This window comes from Rhinolophus sinicus, linkage group LG07 (assembly GCF_036562045.2).
Source record: "Rhinolophus sinicus isolate RSC01 linkage group LG07, ASM3656204v1, whole genome shotgun sequence".
Lineage (NCBI taxonomy): Eukaryota > Metazoa > Chordata > Mammalia > Chiroptera > Rhinolophidae > Rhinolophus > Rhinolophus sinicus.
In genome coordinates, this window is record NC_133757.1 from 63,741,509 (window position 1) to 63,758,210 (window position 16,702).

At 50.7% G+C, this 16,702-nt stretch overlaps 1 protein-coding gene across 4 annotated transcripts in view; it reads right to left on the bottom strand.

The window, feature by feature from the left end:
- DRGX (dorsal root ganglia homeobox) overlaps nt 1-16,449 on the bottom strand; it is a 32,058-nt gene extending 15,609 nt beyond the window's left edge. The window contains exons 1-6 of one of the 4 annotated variants that reach the window (XM_074337260.1): nt 16,314-16,449; nt 15,794-15,908; nt 11,487-11,584; nt 10,457-10,558; nt 7,297-7,475; nt 7,104-7,216 (exon numbers count right to left, since the gene is read on the bottom strand). In XM_074337260.1, coding sequence (XP_074193361.1) covers nt 7,104-7,216; nt 7,297-7,475; nt 10,457-10,558; nt 11,487-11,584; nt 15,794-15,827 — 526 coding nt within the window. In that variant the 5' untranslated portion in view covers nt 15,828-15,908; nt 16,314-16,449. The other 3 variants (XM_074337259.1, XM_019730163.2, XM_074337258.1) reach the window with 3 other exon arrangements.
- Between the last annotated feature and the right edge of the window lie 253 nt (nt 16,450-16,702).

The window sequence follows — 16,702 nt, forward strand, 5'->3', positions numbered from 1 at the left end:
GCCCTTCCAGGCTCTGAACCTGGGCACTTTACCCCGGCCTGGAAGCCCAAGGGCCAAGGTGAAGCAGGGAGGCATGATCTTGGCTAACTAAGGGGCCTCGCTCTCAGGAAGGCCATGGCCAGGCCCATTCCCAGCACTGGACACCCTGCCCCTCACCTGCCCTTGTCCTCACATGCTTGATGCAGACTCAGACGGCCAATCACCAGCATCTGCTGAGCGCCCACTGTGTGCCAGCTCCAACACAGGCGCCTCTCACAGCATCCCCCTCAGTCCTCACAGCCTCCAAGGCCTGGACTGACAAGGCTCAGCCGTAGAGATGCAGGTGCAGCCAGGATTCCAAGTGCAGCTTGTCTGCCTCTAGGCTCCTCCCTGCCAGGGCCTCATCTGGGACAGCAGGGGCCACCTGGCCTCCCCAGGAGTGGGCTGGAGAGGGGAGGGGAAGAAGGGGTGGGATCTCATTCCCTTGCTCTGCTGCTGTTCTCTCACCTCAGGTCTGATTCAGGGAGCCACACTGGGCGCAGGCCAGCCTTGCCCAGCAGGCTGCTTCCTCCTACCCTCTCTGTTTAGGGCAAGTCAGCCCTGATGGCTCCGCCCAGCTGCTGAGAGGGGCTGCGACTCTGGCTGTGAGCATGGTCTGAGCTGCGGAAGCTCTCCCCTGGCAGCTATAACTAGCTTCCACCTCACACCGGGCTCTCTGAATCACAGGTCAGAGGCAGCTGGACTAAGTGCACCAGGGAGCAGGCCCCTGCGGACCGTGGCCCTCCTGCCCCCAGCACAGTACCCGGCCATCCTGTGGCCAGAACTTCCCCTGAACAAACCCAAGCGCCTCCCTTGGTCATTAATAACCTCCTCTGCATTAATGAATTGTGAACACACCAGGCTGGCCATTAAGACAGCGCAGGAAATTTCTTTGTGTTGCTCAGGCTTTTTCTCTGGACACCCATTATTGTCATGCAAACCCTCCCTGCATGGGGTAGGGTCCTGCTGCCTTTTGATTTGAGAGTTTCCGTGGCATACCGGATAATGAAACACACTAACTGCATGCCTGGCCAGGATGGGTCATCTCTGACCATCCCAGAGTATAAAGCACATCGCAGCCTGTGAAGCCCCAGGGAAGGAAGGGGTGCCTGACAGGGAATCCTACCAGGGGCAGGAAAGAAAACCCCATCACCGCCAAAAATTGGAACAATGAGGGTTATAAGGAAAAGGTGAACGTCAGCTGCAATAAAGTTCAGAGAAATGGGAGAAGCAGACATTTCATTGGATCCTTTAAAGGTGAGTGGGACCCAGTGACTTGGAAATGAGAACGGAGGAACCTGGTTAACGTAAATGATAGTGTTTACTGAGCACCTTCCAGGTGCCACACACTGTCCCAAGGGTCTCAGATCCTCTAACTCATGTCTCCTCGTTCAATCCTGTGAATCCAGTGCTATGATGGTCAGATCTCCATTTTATAGAAGAGGAAGCAGACGTACAGAGTTTCAATACTTTACTGAAGACCTACATGGCTGGCTGGAGAACGAAGAATGAGGATTCACAGGCAGGCCACCCAGAGCCCTTGCTTGAAGCCACTGGGCTAGTTGGCTGCTTGATAATTAAAGGATAATTAAAGGAGGAAAAGCCCACAAGTATTTGGTTTTCAATTACCTGGCTCTGTCCCCAGAGGGCAGATTCCTGGCCTGAGGTAGCCAGCTGCCCAACTTCCCGATAGGGGCAGCCTAATGCCCATCTGGGCACCTGCCCGGCAGAGCCCAGAGGCCAATCTGCCATACCTCCACATGTGGACGCTCTGCTTGACCAGCCACCTCAGAAAGTCCATGGCCTCCTGCCCATCAAGGGTGCCACCCCCACCTCCTACCCTGCTCTGCTGCCTAAGCAACCCTGCTGACCTTTCCAGACACATCCCTCCATGCACACGCCACCCCACCTGCCCCAACACTGAGACTGCTGAATGAGCAGCCTCTGGGCTACATCCCAGACTCCTGACCAAGCTAGCGGACCTGGCAGCAGAACACAACCCCCAGCACAGGGTGACAGTGCTTTGGCTGAGGGCAACAGCCTGGAAGGTCTTTGCCCTCTCCCCTTCCCACACCCACACCCAGCCTGAGGCAGAGCTGCCAAGCTGAGCTGTGGTGCAGGCTGTAGCAGTTCTAAGTTGGGTGGATTGTCCAAATAAATGGTATTCCACCTTATCTTGTTTTCTTCAGCTCTCCCACTGCTTCCAAACCCCAGGCCCCTGTTCACAACAGGCATCTTCTAGCAATCAAAATTAGTCTCTCTAATTTCCTAAGAAAACCATAACCTGGAGTTCCTTGCTGCTGACTTCTCGGTCTGTGTGCCAAAGCTCAGCAAAGCGGACTGCCCCCTTTCACATTGTCTGGGCCACTTGCCCCCATGATCCAAAGATTGAAAAGGCAGCATCTAGATTCACTGGCAAGTTCTGGGTTGCAGTTGTGGAGCTTCCAGGGCCCAGCCTGCCCATCCCACACAAGCAGCTCTGTGCTCTGGAGACCAGTGGTATGGGGCCCCCGGAGCTGGCATCAGTGCCCATGACCCAGTGCCCTTTTGCTCTCCCCAGTGCCACCTACTCAGGAGCTGATAACCAGCATTATAAGAGCATTCTTATTTTCAGAGCACATTCAAAGCCAAAGAATTTCCAAACAAGTGAATATTCATAAAACTATGTTAAAGGACCTAAAGACTTCAAGGGTCACTATTTAAAGGAAGTCAGCAAACTGTAACTCACGACCCCCAAGCTACCCACAAACACTCCTGGAGGCTCTCACAGTATTTCCCAGGCAAAGACTTCACATTTGTCACAACAATGCATAGAAACAAAAAACCAGGACCCCAACTTTAGTCCTTCAACTTGTAATTATACATAATGCTCCCCAGGCATTGAGTGTGGGACCACTAGCGGGGGTGCTCCATATGCCCCCTGGGAAAATTGATCCTGCCCTGGGAATGGGGGCTGTGCATTGTCCTCACACTCTCCAGGTGCTGGGGGAGCACAGCAGCCCGGCGTGGGCCCTCAGGTCCTGGGCTGGAGACGCAGGTTTGCAGTCTCTGGGGAGCAGCACCTGGAGTGAGGTCTAGGATGAGACCAGAACCTTGGCAGCCCACCCAGGATACTTGCTGTCCCACCCAGGATACTTGCTGTCTTCTGTCCAGGGCCATGTGGTCCCGCCAGGACCGCAAAGCCTGAGGAAGGAGAGACAAGCACTGGTTTGGATCCAGGAGCTGAAAATCACTTTGATTTCTTTCTTTTGGGTCATTTGCAAGTTGCTGCAGGCCTGGAGGAGTGAATGGGAATCTCTAACCTGGAAGGGGCTACGGCATCCAGCTCACACTGGTCCTGGTCTCCAGTAGTCCTGGGTGAGTCTCACTGCTGTGGACAAGCAGGCTGGGGTCCAAGGCCCCTACCAGTGGTGCTCATCCAGAGGAATTATTGAATAAACGGTGTTGGGGGAAAGGGCACCTTAGGATCCTGTGGAAAGCAGGCTAGACCACAAAGGGGAGACCTTGCTGGATGAGTGATGTGTAAGCAAGTGACTTCCCTTCCCTGAGCCTCAGTTTCTCATTTGTAAAAAGAAGGATGGGCTTAGAAGCCCAAAAGGATGCCTTCTAGCACCATCTGAATGAGCTCCTCCCAGCTAGCTGAGGCAGTCTGCTAGGTGGCCAGCGGACCCTGGGAAATAGAGCTCAGGCCCGAGAGAAAGAAAGCTTGGTTCAGCCACAAGCCTGCCAGCATCTGGCTGCCCAGACACCTCTGAAGGTGTAGTTAATGTGAAGGAGGGTGGTTACAGCCCAAAGGTGCCTGGCACTGAGACAGAGCCTGGATAATTGGGGGTGTTTCTCTCTTGGGCCCAAATTGAGCTATGTACTTAATTTCTATAGGTTGGGGAGGCCTGGGAGAGTAAGATGTGAGCTGCAAGAGTCAGAAAGCCGTCCTGGCCTCAAACCACTTAACAGTGTTCCGTAAAACCACCAAGCATCGGACCCACGGGTGTTTAGAACCGGACTTGCAGGTACACACTTCTCACCCCAGATCCGAGGCAGAGGCCAGGTTCCCAAGCACAACCAGGGACTGCCAGGCTCACCGGGACTGGCACGGGGCTGTGCTGACGAGTGAGCTCAGAGGCAGCCCCAGAGACTTCCAGCTCGGAGTACCTCCCTTCCAGATGTGCCAGCAGAGGAGGTCAGGAAGTTTTAGGATGCAGAGATACCCCAACCAATACCAGCCATTATCTCAGAGCAACTCCAGCTCAAGTTCCTAGCTGTGGAACTAGGGAGCCGTTCCAGTATAATCCTCATTGTGCTGTGAGAAGGAAATGGGACTGCAACACAAGACCACCTGGCAGAGCACCGAAGAAGTTTTCAATAATTGCTCATTTCCTGTCCTTTTCCAAAGTGATATACCTTACCACAGACTAAAAAGCCAGCTGTTCAGAGGGGCCAGCTGGGAATGGGCCGTGGTGCTGAGGGGTCAGGATGGCCACAGGAGGGCTGGGGGAAAGGCCTGAGGTGGAGTACGCAGGGAGAACACACAGCAGAGATGGGAGTGGGCAGAAGGAAAGCCTCTCACAAAATAGCAGGCCTCGGGCTGGTCTGATCAAGGGTGTGCCAGTTTGGCCCCGAAGTCTTGGAGGCAACATTTAAAAGATGCGAATATTTCTAATAAAAAGCCAGATTTCCAGTGCCTCATGAAAATTCAACGGTTCTGGCAGTGGTGCGCACACATTCCCACTTGGTCACAGTCAGCTGGCTTGAGCAACAGTTGACCCTTGAGTGGTAAACGCCCCCCCAATGCACCTCATCCCACCTCTGCCCAGCCGAGATCTGAGGGTACCCCTTAGCATGTCCGCGCATAACTGTTGCTGACACTACAGCAATGTGCCATTTCCCTGCGCCTCCCTCAAAAGTGAGAAAATGACAAATAGACCAAGAGGGCTGTGTGTTTCAAGAAAAGTGAGTAAGAGCTCATCTGTTTGGGGGAACTGAAGACACTGTCTCCTCATGCTCCCTTCACTCACCACCTTCCTGGCTCTGGAAACGTCCACCTGTGTCACCTGCCCCAGCACGCCTCATCCCCCTGACTGTAGCCAAGGACTTCTCATGGGTTTTTGAGCACACTGTGATCTGTCACCTCCGCAGGTTCCTACACACCCCACCCCCAAGGCAAGGGCAACATCAAAGGAAAGTGTGTTTCCAGGGAGGCAGGCGGGCACAAGACAGGCGGGGGGGGGGGGGGGGGGGGGGGGGGGCAGTCAGCGCCAGCCAGGAAGGCTTAGGGAATTAGGGAAGGGCCCAGGGAGTAGGAATGACAGAAGAGAGGAAGGCTGACAGATGTGCCAGCCCCTCCCCCCAGCCCCTGCCTCTGTCCTGGGTCAGGTGTGGGAGACACAAGCCTCTGCCTTGTTTCCCTCTCACCACTGCCCTTGGCCTCTCAGCCAGACACTGTCCTGCTCGCTATACCCCCACCCCGGCAGTGTGCCCTCTCTGCCCTCCTTCAGCCACCCCAGGTGACCACCAGGGCTTCCACTTAACTCGCCAGACACCCACACACACAGGCCGCCACAGCAAAGAGATGCAGGAGTCGCCTCAAATTCCTGAGGCTGGAGTGGGGCAAGCGAAGGGCCTGTATAGAAGTTATGGTTCCTCTCAGGCTCTGAGCTGCCCCTACTGAGGCACAGGGCTGCTGCCCCATCCAGAGCCGCTGCTTGGCTCATCACCAAGCCCCTTCCAGTCGGCTGACCTCCTCTCTGTAGCACTATCAGCCTATTGTGTCCTGTGGATGTGCCCCAAGACTGCTCTGTGGGGGTTCCTACGTGGCCCCCAGAACACCAAGGCCCTGCAGCTAGAGGACGGCTTGGAGAGTGTGGCAAGTGCTAAGCCTCATCAACCTGTGCCAGTCATCTGTACACAGGGATTTACCCAGCTAGCTGGACCACCCAAAAGTGGCTCCGGACTTTGGGGATCCACCTCCTACAGTGGAAAGTCCAAATACAAGAACACATCATTGGGGGCCTTCAAGCTCTGGCCCCGCCAGGCACCTCCATCTATCCCTGGACACTGCCATGAGCACCCAACACCCCGTTGTCCAGACAAGCTGATTCTCCTCCCCGCTCCCGGCACTCTTTGCATGTGGTGTTCCTTATACCTGGTATGTCTTCGTCTCCCTTCAGGAGACTCCCCAGGGAGGCCCGATCATGCCCTCTTTCATCCCCCCCAGACTAACAAGAACAAGCAGGGAACACCTGGGGGTGGGGGGGACGGCTCTCCCACCATTTATTATCAGGAAAAAGCCCACAGCTGCACCTGTAACCCCACCCTTGACAGGCAAGGCCCCAGGGAAACACTAGCACTGGCTCCCCCAGACCCTCTCTGGGGCCCAGTCCCACTCCTGGGGAGCACAGCGCCTGACCCATCACAAGAGGAGTAGGTTTGGGGCCACAAATTGAGAGACACTGGATGGGCCCATTCATCCAGTGGAGGTGCCTCAGAAATCCCCAATGGACAGCCCACAAGAGTTCCTCTCTCTGGGCCTGACAAAACGTCCCTACTAGTTACTATCCTTCAGACAATAACAGCCACTGAGAAGAGAGCAAATCTTAGAAAACCACATATCCTAACATTCCGACCTCTGATGTCAGGAGCTCCAGGGTAGGCAGGTGGGCAAGCAGCACAGATGGAGAGGGGCCTCATAAGCTTCATAAGCAAGGACGATTGCCCCTCACAGGCTTCACCCACAGGCTGCAGGTTAGCTCCTAAAACTGTTACCAATGGCAGGGAGCAATCTATGAATGGCAGGGAGCAGTCACTTTGAAATGACCACCTCTAGGACAAGCCCCCGTCAGGTGCAGTGATGCTTATGACAGTTCCCTAAGGTCTCAGGACATGTGGAAATCAAAAAAGATGGTATGTGTGGAAACAGATGCTGTTTGTGATCCTGGCTGTGACTGACAGAAGGCAAAAAGGAGTGACAACAGCCCAAGGTGCAAGGATGGGCCCAACCAAGAAAGCAGGATGGTCAGACAATCTCCAGGATCCCCTTGGAGACGGCACCCTGCCAGCAAAGCCCCAGCCAGTAGAACCAAACTCACCTTTCAGGGAAGCAACGTGTGACAGGGCCTGGGCGTATGTGGCTGTATTCAGGAGGGTCCCCGGCAAGCAGGAGGGGAAGAAAGGTCCTGTGGGAGCCACAGTTCGCCCCAGGCTGGCAGAGAAAGAAAATCACATGAGTTCCCAACCCTGTGGCCTGCCATCCCTTTAGGCGAGGGATCCAGCCAGCCTCACCTCTGCTGAGCCTCCAGGGCCTCCTTCTTGCTCCGAGCCTGGTCTCCAGGGGATGGGGAATTGACATTCCTCACAGGTGGTGGTGTCACCTCTGCCATGGGCTCCTTGGCTCCTGGCTCCTGGTCAGAGGCCCCTCTCTCTGTTTTTCTCCATTTGGCCCTTCGGTTCTGGAACCAAACCTGAGTCCCCCGTGGAAAAACACACCCAACAGAAGCAGAAAATAATGCATGAGGAGGGAACCAGAACCCAAGCCTAAATGCCTGGACCCCGCGCCCAGCACTCACAGCTTGCGTCCCTTGCAGCAGGCTGCAGAGACGCAGCCCTACCTCGCCACAAGATCAGGCAAAGCAACGCTCTCTAAACTGTACCTGCAGACCCTCAGACAGGTCAGACGATCCATGTACAATGCATGACAGGCATTTTTTAAAATGAGTATTAAATCGTAGAAGTATCCAAATGCATAGTAAAGGTAAAAGTGTTGTTTTGTGGAAATTCTCAGTGTATGTGAATATATTTATTTCATGTGAAATGTATTTTCTAAGGGCAGGTGGGGGGTGAGGTTTTATCATCAAGCAATTTATAAAATACTGCCTGGAGTCTCCTCATCAAAATACTCCTTCACTCTTCCAGCAGGCTTGGCCTGAGTACCTGAGTGTGTCTGGCCTCATACCTGTGATTTAACCTTGAAATTATCTCTTACACATCATGACAAGTTCATGACCAACAGCCCAGTGTACCCATTAGAAACACTGACTCTGGAGTCAGTCCTGGTTTAGAATTCTGGACCTTGGTGGACCTGGTTTAGAGCCCACTGCAACCCTAGGAGGTAGACAGTCCCACTATCTCCACTTTACAGATGAGAAAACTAAGCACAGAGAGGTCAATTAACCTACCGAACGTCATTTGGATACTAAGTGGCAGATCCACAATTTGAAAGCCAGTGGCTTGGCTGGGGCCATGATCCAAACTGTTTGGGGGTAATAATAGTGGCCACCCCCAGCATTGTTAGGGAGATTAACACAGAGATGCATGAAAAACACTGAGTATTGGTCCTGGCAACAAAAATCCATCACTTGGTAAACATTAGCTAGCCTTATCATCTCTGTCATCCTCAGGTTAGGGGACCGCTTATGATTTACCTGTGCTAAGTGCCTTCTTAGAGACTGATGGAGAATTCTTTAGGCCTTGGAAACCGAGACTGCATTTGTAGAAAGACAGCCTCAGAGAAGCCGGGCAGCCTGGGCCCAAGGTGTTCCCAGAGGTCAGTGAAATCCTGCTGCTCTTTACTCCATCCAGCAAAACCTCTCCTCCTGCCCCCCATCCAAGGAGATAATTTCTGGCTTAAAAAGCAATTCTTGACTCCATCTCCCTCCTATTCCTGGGACATCCTTCCTCTCCCCCTCCTGCCAGCAGACTGGCCGAGAAGAGCGCCAGGGTTCACAGGCTGAGCGCTCTGCCAGCCCATCCCACCTCCGAATTTTCATTCTCCTTTATCTGGGTTTCTTTCTCTCTTTTTTAATCTAGTTGGCTTTTAATTGCACATATCAGCAACCATTGAATAATGATTTTATCTCTAGTCTAAATTTAGGGCAGTTAAATGCAAAGCAAAATGCAGACACTTTCTTGCGTCTTAATTGAATGAAGGTCACAGCTATAACAACATTTAATTGAGCTATTTTTCATTATCATATTTTAATGACTTTGCACTGACAGTTCGCCTGCTTCTGAGGAAGGAGCGTGATGGAGTCGTTTATTTCCCTATTTAGTTATTGTTTGACAACATCAGCTTCGATTAAGACCCTGCTTTATAGAACATTAATCATATTTGAATGAGCAAGCAGTGTAAATGTAAACACAGCTCCCTTCCCGCCACCAAAGCCCATGTCCCCACACAGGAGGCTCACTAAACAAATGCTTCACAGCCATTGTCTGTTTGCATAATAGCCAACAACAGCCTCAACAACAATTCCCAGCTTTAATTGTCACCACCCCTATCTCACCCTTGCACCTTTCAGGGAGAAGTTATGATCTTCCACTTCTGAATGCTCAATAATTGTGTCATTTATCTCAATTTGCAGTTCAGTCTTTAGGCAGCTATTGGCAAGCTGGCATTAAAAAAAGAAAGGAAAGACGGCATCCTGGCCAAAGGAGATTTTCATTTCCAAATAATAATCAGTTTAATTTGCCCGCATATGACCAATGATTCATGTTCAGATTTAATAATCAGGATCACATAATCTGATTATAGGGGAAATAATTTGTTTACAACCCCCAATTTACTGCTCAGAATTCCATTATCTCTCTTCAGCCATTGGTTTTTAAGAGATACTAACATGACCCAGGGGAACCGAAAGCAAACTATTATATTTCCTACAATTAGATCTTTGTATAGTCTTAACCCCAAGCCCCTACATAAAAAAGACCAGAAACAGCATGGAGGAAACCCCATAAATAAAATGAATATATAATTGTGCTCAGAGACTAGCTCTCCGGAGAGGGAGAGGCGGCGCTGGGAATCTGCTCCTCCCGTGTTCCGGCACATCTGCCGGGCTCCGCCAGTTTGTGCACTTAAACGCAACCACCGTGTAGCTTCTAAAAAGAAAATCCTACCTAGAGACAGTCACCGCAGGCGGTACTCATCTCCGAGGCAGCCCTTTGCTGCTGCGTTTAAAGATTTTTAAATTGCACATGTTCTTCGGATCCACTTCGCTAAAAGAGTCCGCGTGCCGGGGAAAAGTTGGACATGATGCAATTTCTGGAAAGCGGATCCTACCCTGTTCCCATCTGAAAACACAGTTCTCTGCAATTGACTGGCCTTACCCCAGAGTGCTCAGAGCTGCTTGGAGAATAGCATCTCAGCTCTTTTTTTTTTTCTCCAAAGCAAGGAAATGGATATGCATTGATGTAATTTAGTACCTTAGAGACGCGGACAAATTAGTGTAGAACATTATCACTAGTTAATTATGAATGACCGATTAATCAACCTAATCTAATATTCCACATTATGTTGATGTTATTAAAGTGCATCATGAAAATGACAGATAGTCTTCATTTGCTTTCTTTGGCCAAATGTGCACTCTGCAGTCATGATGTCAAAAAAAAAAAAAAAAGTTTGCCAGTTTTAATATTAGGGAATTAAATAATTGAACAGAAGGCTCACCTGCACTCTGGCTTCCGTGAGGTTGATTTTCATGGCCAGCTCTTCTCGGGTGAAGACATCGGGGTAGTGAGTCTGGGCAAAAACTGCCTCGAGAGCTTCCAGCTGGGAAAAGGAAGAAATATTTACTGGTGAGGGGTTGTGGCTGGGTAAAAGGAAGCAGAGGCATATTTCAGATTTGCTATGAGTGGCAAGGAAGTCAGTTCACAGATCAAATAGGGGAAGAAGAGGGAGAAAAGAGCTTTTTGCAAAAATCTCACAGAATCAAAATTTCAACCACCGAGGACCTGGGAGCTAAGACTTGCTAACAACTTCAGTGCTCCCCTGAGAAGTAGGAATAAGAAAAGAGGTACAAATATTTACATGAATTTACATATAAATATATGCATAGGAATCAAAATCTAAGGTAGCCTTATAAATTAGAGCAATCCACAGAGCATTCACCATAGGATGTAAGAGGAAAGAAACAACTTGCAGAGGCCCTCACCGGTGTCAGTCCCACAGAAACTGCCTCAGGGTGTTTGGTCCCCTTCCTGACTGCTCCAGTTTGCTCCTAAAGTTGAACAGATCTAAGGGAAGGGGCCCAGGTCCAGGAAACACGGTATCAGGGTTCCAACTGTAGCCCTTCCATTTATGGGCAGCAATACCTTCTACAAATCCCTCAGCTTCTTGGGCCCATCTTTTCATCTACCTTCCGGGGATAAGAACATCCTACCTGCCTCCCTCAAAGGGTTATTTTGGAAGTTCAAATGGCATCGCTGATGTGGAAATGTTCCCCAGACTATCAATAAGCCTTAGGCAAATGAGAGCAGTCATTACTGCCTCTTTACTTACCATCAGGGATCATAAGGTCAAAGTCTTATGCCCTCTCCCCAAACAGATTCCTTGACACATAAGTTGTTCAAGAAAACAGAAAGCTCCAGTTAACATAATCAGTTGGACTTATTTTAAAAGACAAAGAAGAGTAGCTAAAACTTTGATTTTTTTGAAAGCAGGAAGCAGCTAACTCTCAGAAGGGGAACGCCCTCATTACCTGCTGAAGAGTGAATGTTGTCCGGTTCCGGCGCTGTTTTCTGCGCAGAAACCCATCGTCAAAATCTCCTGTTGAGTGGTTGCCAAAGGGTGCAGTGCCTGCTGGGAGCAAACAGGACCAGCCTAGGCTGAGGGCCCCCGGTCCTCACACCATCCCAGGCTATACACGCTTATTCTCTTTTTCAGAGGCACCAATCCATCTCTCTAGACAGAGCCCCGTCTGTCCCAAAGTATCTTCCTCCACTCCTCTTATTAAACCCCTCTTTTCTGCTCTCTGGTGCTCTCTCTCTCCCAGTAACCTATTTAGGCCCAGCTATGCCTATTTCATAGGGCAGGTGGCAACCTTACTCCCCAAGATAGCCAAGTTTGCTTCTTGTGAAGGGTCACTGGCGTAAGGTGGCGCCTTCATCTGCCCTCCAGCTCCCAGCTGCACCTTTGTCCAATGTGCCTTTACCTTATTCCCTACCTCAGACCCTTTAATAGAAGCTGCCATGTCTTCCTTTTGCTCACCTGTTAGTCCACTCGCCTGTGTTTCTGTAAACAACAAGAGTTAAGGGCTGGGGGTTTTGGGAGGAAACAAAACACCAGGAGCTTTTCTCAGCACTTTTCTCCTAGAATTCAGGACAAGAGGAGTGAAGAAATTTATAAATGAATATTAATTACCATTGGTCACAACTCATCAGCACCATAGTGGATCTGTTATATAGATGTCAATTAACAAGACATCTGCACCAATAGCCGCCGTCCTGAATTCCTGGTAGACTTGCACAGGGCCACTCTCAAAGGGCACCGCACCCTCTGGCCAGGCTCATAAAGGACCCACTGCTCCTGCTTCCCAAAAGAAAGGCGTCCTTTCCACTGTCCTCCAGCAACCTCCAAAGCTCCCAACAAGCCAGAACAGAGTTTGCCCCAAATGTGCATTCAGATCATTTTCCAAATGTGCACCATTTACTTGACAGTCCACAATGGCTTCTTAGGAAAACAAATGAGCAAGTTCCCATTAACTAGTGAATGCCATACCTGCCATGGGCTCTGGTGTCAGAATCTCTGCATGTTCGGCATTAAGAGCTGGCAAGGCACACTGCCCCAACAACGTCCCTCAGAAGGACCTCAGTCCCCAAGAAGCAAGATCCTTTAGGCTTTCAATAATTCCATCTACTAAAGGGAGTCCCTCCCACTTAGTATTCTACTCCAGTGCCACAACACCCCCTTCTCTGCTGAAGCTTCTCCCTCTATCTTCCGGTCCAAGTCCCATTCTTCTTCAAAACCCTACTTACAAATATTTCTCTCCAGTTCACTGGAAACTTAAAGGGGCAGCCTCAAAACAGTCTTATTTCCACTATTTTTGTGGGAAACCAAATTGTTTCCTTTTGAAACAAAGCACTTGACTGGTGAGGACAGAACACAGTCTCTGAGGCTCTCCAATCACAATCAGCCTCAGTCTCTAACTTACAGCTGCTGGTCCCAGATTGTTCACCACATGTACACACAATAGCTTTAAGTGAAACACTGCATGTTAAATTGAATCCTAAAAAAAGGCTGATGCTTCATCAAATTAATAAGAACACAGACTGACAACCTAATAGAAAAGAGGAAAATATGAGAAGTGGCTTTTTACTTTAAAATAAGTAGAATGGTCGATGTTATGAGACTGTTAAAACTTGTCAATAATTAAACAAAACAGAACAATGAACTAGTATTTCCACCATTTTGGCAAAAAAAAAAGGGGGGGGGAAGGGGCATCATGATACCCAAACAGATATGTGTGTAATCAAATGTGCCCACCACTCACCACTTGTGGCAGCAGCCTGATTAAAGGGTAATTCGACCGTTTCCATAAGAAATTTAAGTGCACATACAGGCATTTAATCTATGAATATACTTATGAAGAGTGACAAAACAGAGGAGAATGTTCCTGGCAACATAGTAATTTAAAGAAAAAAACTGAAAATAGCCCAAGTCCCCATCAGTAGACATTTTTCTGCATAACTGATGGAATACTACACAGCTGTTTAAAAGAAATCAGTAGATCTGTATACTTCGACATGGAAAAATCCCCAAAGTATTTATTATGAAGTGAAAAAAGGAAAGTTCAGAATGACATGACAATATGTCTCAGCACAAGTAAGGGATGACACATACCGAAAAATATATATAAATGACAGCAAAAAAAATGTATTTTTCTTGAAGGAATCACAAAAAAAAACCAACAATCAGAAGTACTTTCAGAAAAAGAGGTAAAGAAGGAGGATTTCACTTTTCAACATATACGTTACTGTTCTGTTTTAATTTCTTAAGCAGGTATATGTTGTACTTTTAACTGTAATATCAGTACAAAATTATCTGAGAAGTGAGAGTATGAACCATGCTGTTCTTTCTCCTTTATGCCTCTCTAGATTAATAAAAAAATAAAAATTAAAAAGCTGAAAGGCTACAATGAGATGTCATATACCAAAGGTCTGTTCTCAGCCTTTCTATCTGCAGCAGATCACCTCCTCTCCAGAAACACTAAACTAAAATAAACATCCCTTTCTGCAAAACTGACTTAGAAACACATCTGCAAAGAGATAAAAAGGATCTTAAAGACCCATCTCCTTTTCTTCTGATCATATCAATCAGAATCACCGTTAAGGTGGGATGTGGGGGGGTGTGGGATGAAAGGTGAGCCATCTGAGCTGGGCTGACAGCAGCCAGCAGCTCAATGTGGGGGCCATGACAGGCTGGACTAGGACTCTCCCTAAGAGGCTTCTGCACACAGGGCTTTCCCCTTAAGTCATTTAGCCCACCACCTGCTAAATGCCCAAAACTTCAGCTGTCCCCACTTTGGCCAGAAAGGTGGGTCACTGGGTGTCAGTCAGTCCACACCCAAGGTTCAGAAGTGCAGAGAAGATGTGTCCGGTACACATTTGGAGGGTCTCCCTCCATGCCTGGGGTAAAATGTCAGGGGATGCACCACTTCGACTTTTTCATAAAGCCCATCTGCTTGGGTCCTTGGAGGTAAAAGGACGCGAAAGGCAGGCAAGTGGCTGGCCTTTTCTTCTTAGGAACGCTGATCAACGTGGTAGGGTTTCAACACTGGTCCTCATTAGCCCTCTTTAGAAAATCCTACTGAATTTTTAAAAGCTTCCATGAGAAAAACAAAAACACACTTCTGAAACCCCTGTGTTGTTGGGCAGCTGAGCCTCAGCCACTGCTCAGGGTAACCCGGAGCAGGGCGAGTGAGCACCCTCTGATGACTTAGGCCTCTCAGTATCGTACCACCTTTGCCCTGCCCCATGCTTCCCTGGATTTCTTGGCTTCCAAAATTCTTCCACCCCACAAATAAATCAAAGGAGTGAATTGTCAAAGCCAAGTAGTGGGTATCGCTCCCACTACTACAACCGTGGGTATTGCTCCCACGGTTATAAAAGTCCTAATGTCCCACAGCTGAGACTACTGCTCTGAGGCCGACACTGTTAAAGGGCCAGGGCCTTCCTTGGGCTTGGCTTTGCCTCATGCATACTAATCTCCCCTTGTGCAAGGGGCCCACTCCTGAGAATTTCTACTACCCTCACTACCCTGGGGGTACCAGGGATCCAAGCTGTCCCCTTCTCACCAACCTATCCCCACCAACAATCCAGTGCAGAGACCACACCAAGGAACCTGAGCCAGAATTTCTTTTAAGTCCTGGAGACCCTCAAAGACGCATACCCTGGCCACTGGGCTGTGCCTGAGAGTGGGAAGTGGTAGGCATTTGAGGTCAAAGACCCAGGGTGTCACAGAGGAGGAGCCAGGCCAGGTCATTCAGAGAGGTGGTGGGCTGGACCTCCTGGCTCCAAAGGGCCAAGGTGGCCTGGAACACACGTTGAGGCCCGGAGCAGTATTGCCTTGTGCCAGAGTGAGGGCAGCAGGCAGAGACTCTTTCCTGCTCATGGTAGGGCCCAGGACAATGCAGGCCAACTCCCTAGTCCACCTTGGCTTTTCAGGATGTTTGCAAAACACCGTGAAAGATTGATGCGGCCCCCTGGGCGGGGGAGTCCGGATTAGAGGCGTGACACCAGCATCTGTGCTGGGAGGACCCACTGGTCCCCTAGGCTCGCATAGCCTGGGGCTGCCCAGCTCAGGCGGGGAGGGAGGTGGGAGGCAGGTGGCAACGGGGCGAGAGGCAGGAGCGGGGTATGGAGAGGGGATCAGGGGTGCCTCTACCCACCGTCCGGCGGCTGCAACTCTGGCAGAGCTGGGACCCAACCACCCGCCAGCACACTGCCGCTTGGGCCCTTTCTGGCCCGCGCAGGCTTTTCAAAGCGGCCGGGCGCTGCTCTTACTCACCCTCCAGTTGTGGCGGACAGTGAAAATAAAACATTGCGGACGGCCGAATCCTCTGGACGGCTCGGACTCGGGAGGGTGACCGCAGGACCAACAGGGGTGCGGAGCTCCGGCCTGGCTGCAAAGCAAACAGCAATTGTCTAAGTCCCCCTCTGCCTGCGCTCTAGCCCGACCTGCAGCGCAACGACTGCTCCCCTCCGGGAAAATCCCCTCCCAACACCGTTAGCGCACTGAGGACTGGAGTGGAGGTGACAGGGCCGTCTCAAGCCGGGGATCCACAGGACAGCCCTTCGGTTCGGGTCCACCTCCCGGACAGTTGTGCTCCCACCCCCGCCCTAATGCATACTCGCTCAGTTCCGGGTTCTCAGGTGTCCCCGGCGCAAGCGCTGCCCCCAGGTCACCGCAGCCGGGTCGGGCGAACGCGCCAGGCCATCTGCGCGAACAGCAGCCGCCGCCAGGAAGGCAGCCGAGCCCCCAGGCCTGTTTCGCGGGGCCCGGTGAGCGGGTCGGGAGCCGAGCATACCTCGGCAGGCGGCGGGCGAGGAAGGCCGGAGCGTGACCGCCTCGGGTCCGCACGCTGGGCTCGGCTGGAGGCGGGAGGGGCTCGGCGCGGCTGGCGCCTGCAGGACCAGAAAAGTGACTCGGGAAGTGGCCAGATGTCTTGCTGTCTGTCTACAGCGCGCGCCGCCGCTCAGCACTCGCCTTTATAATCTCACGCATAATTGGCCTTAATCTGATTATTTCCAGCGCTGTCTACAGCGAGTAACTTGGATAGGTCTATTGGGCCTTACAAATGGCCCACGTGGTGTAAAAAAAAAAAAAAATCCGTCATTTCTCGGCAAACATCAGGAATGTTTTCCTCTTTTTTTTAAAAGAGGATGGTAACAACCATCACCCCCACCCCCCAAAAAG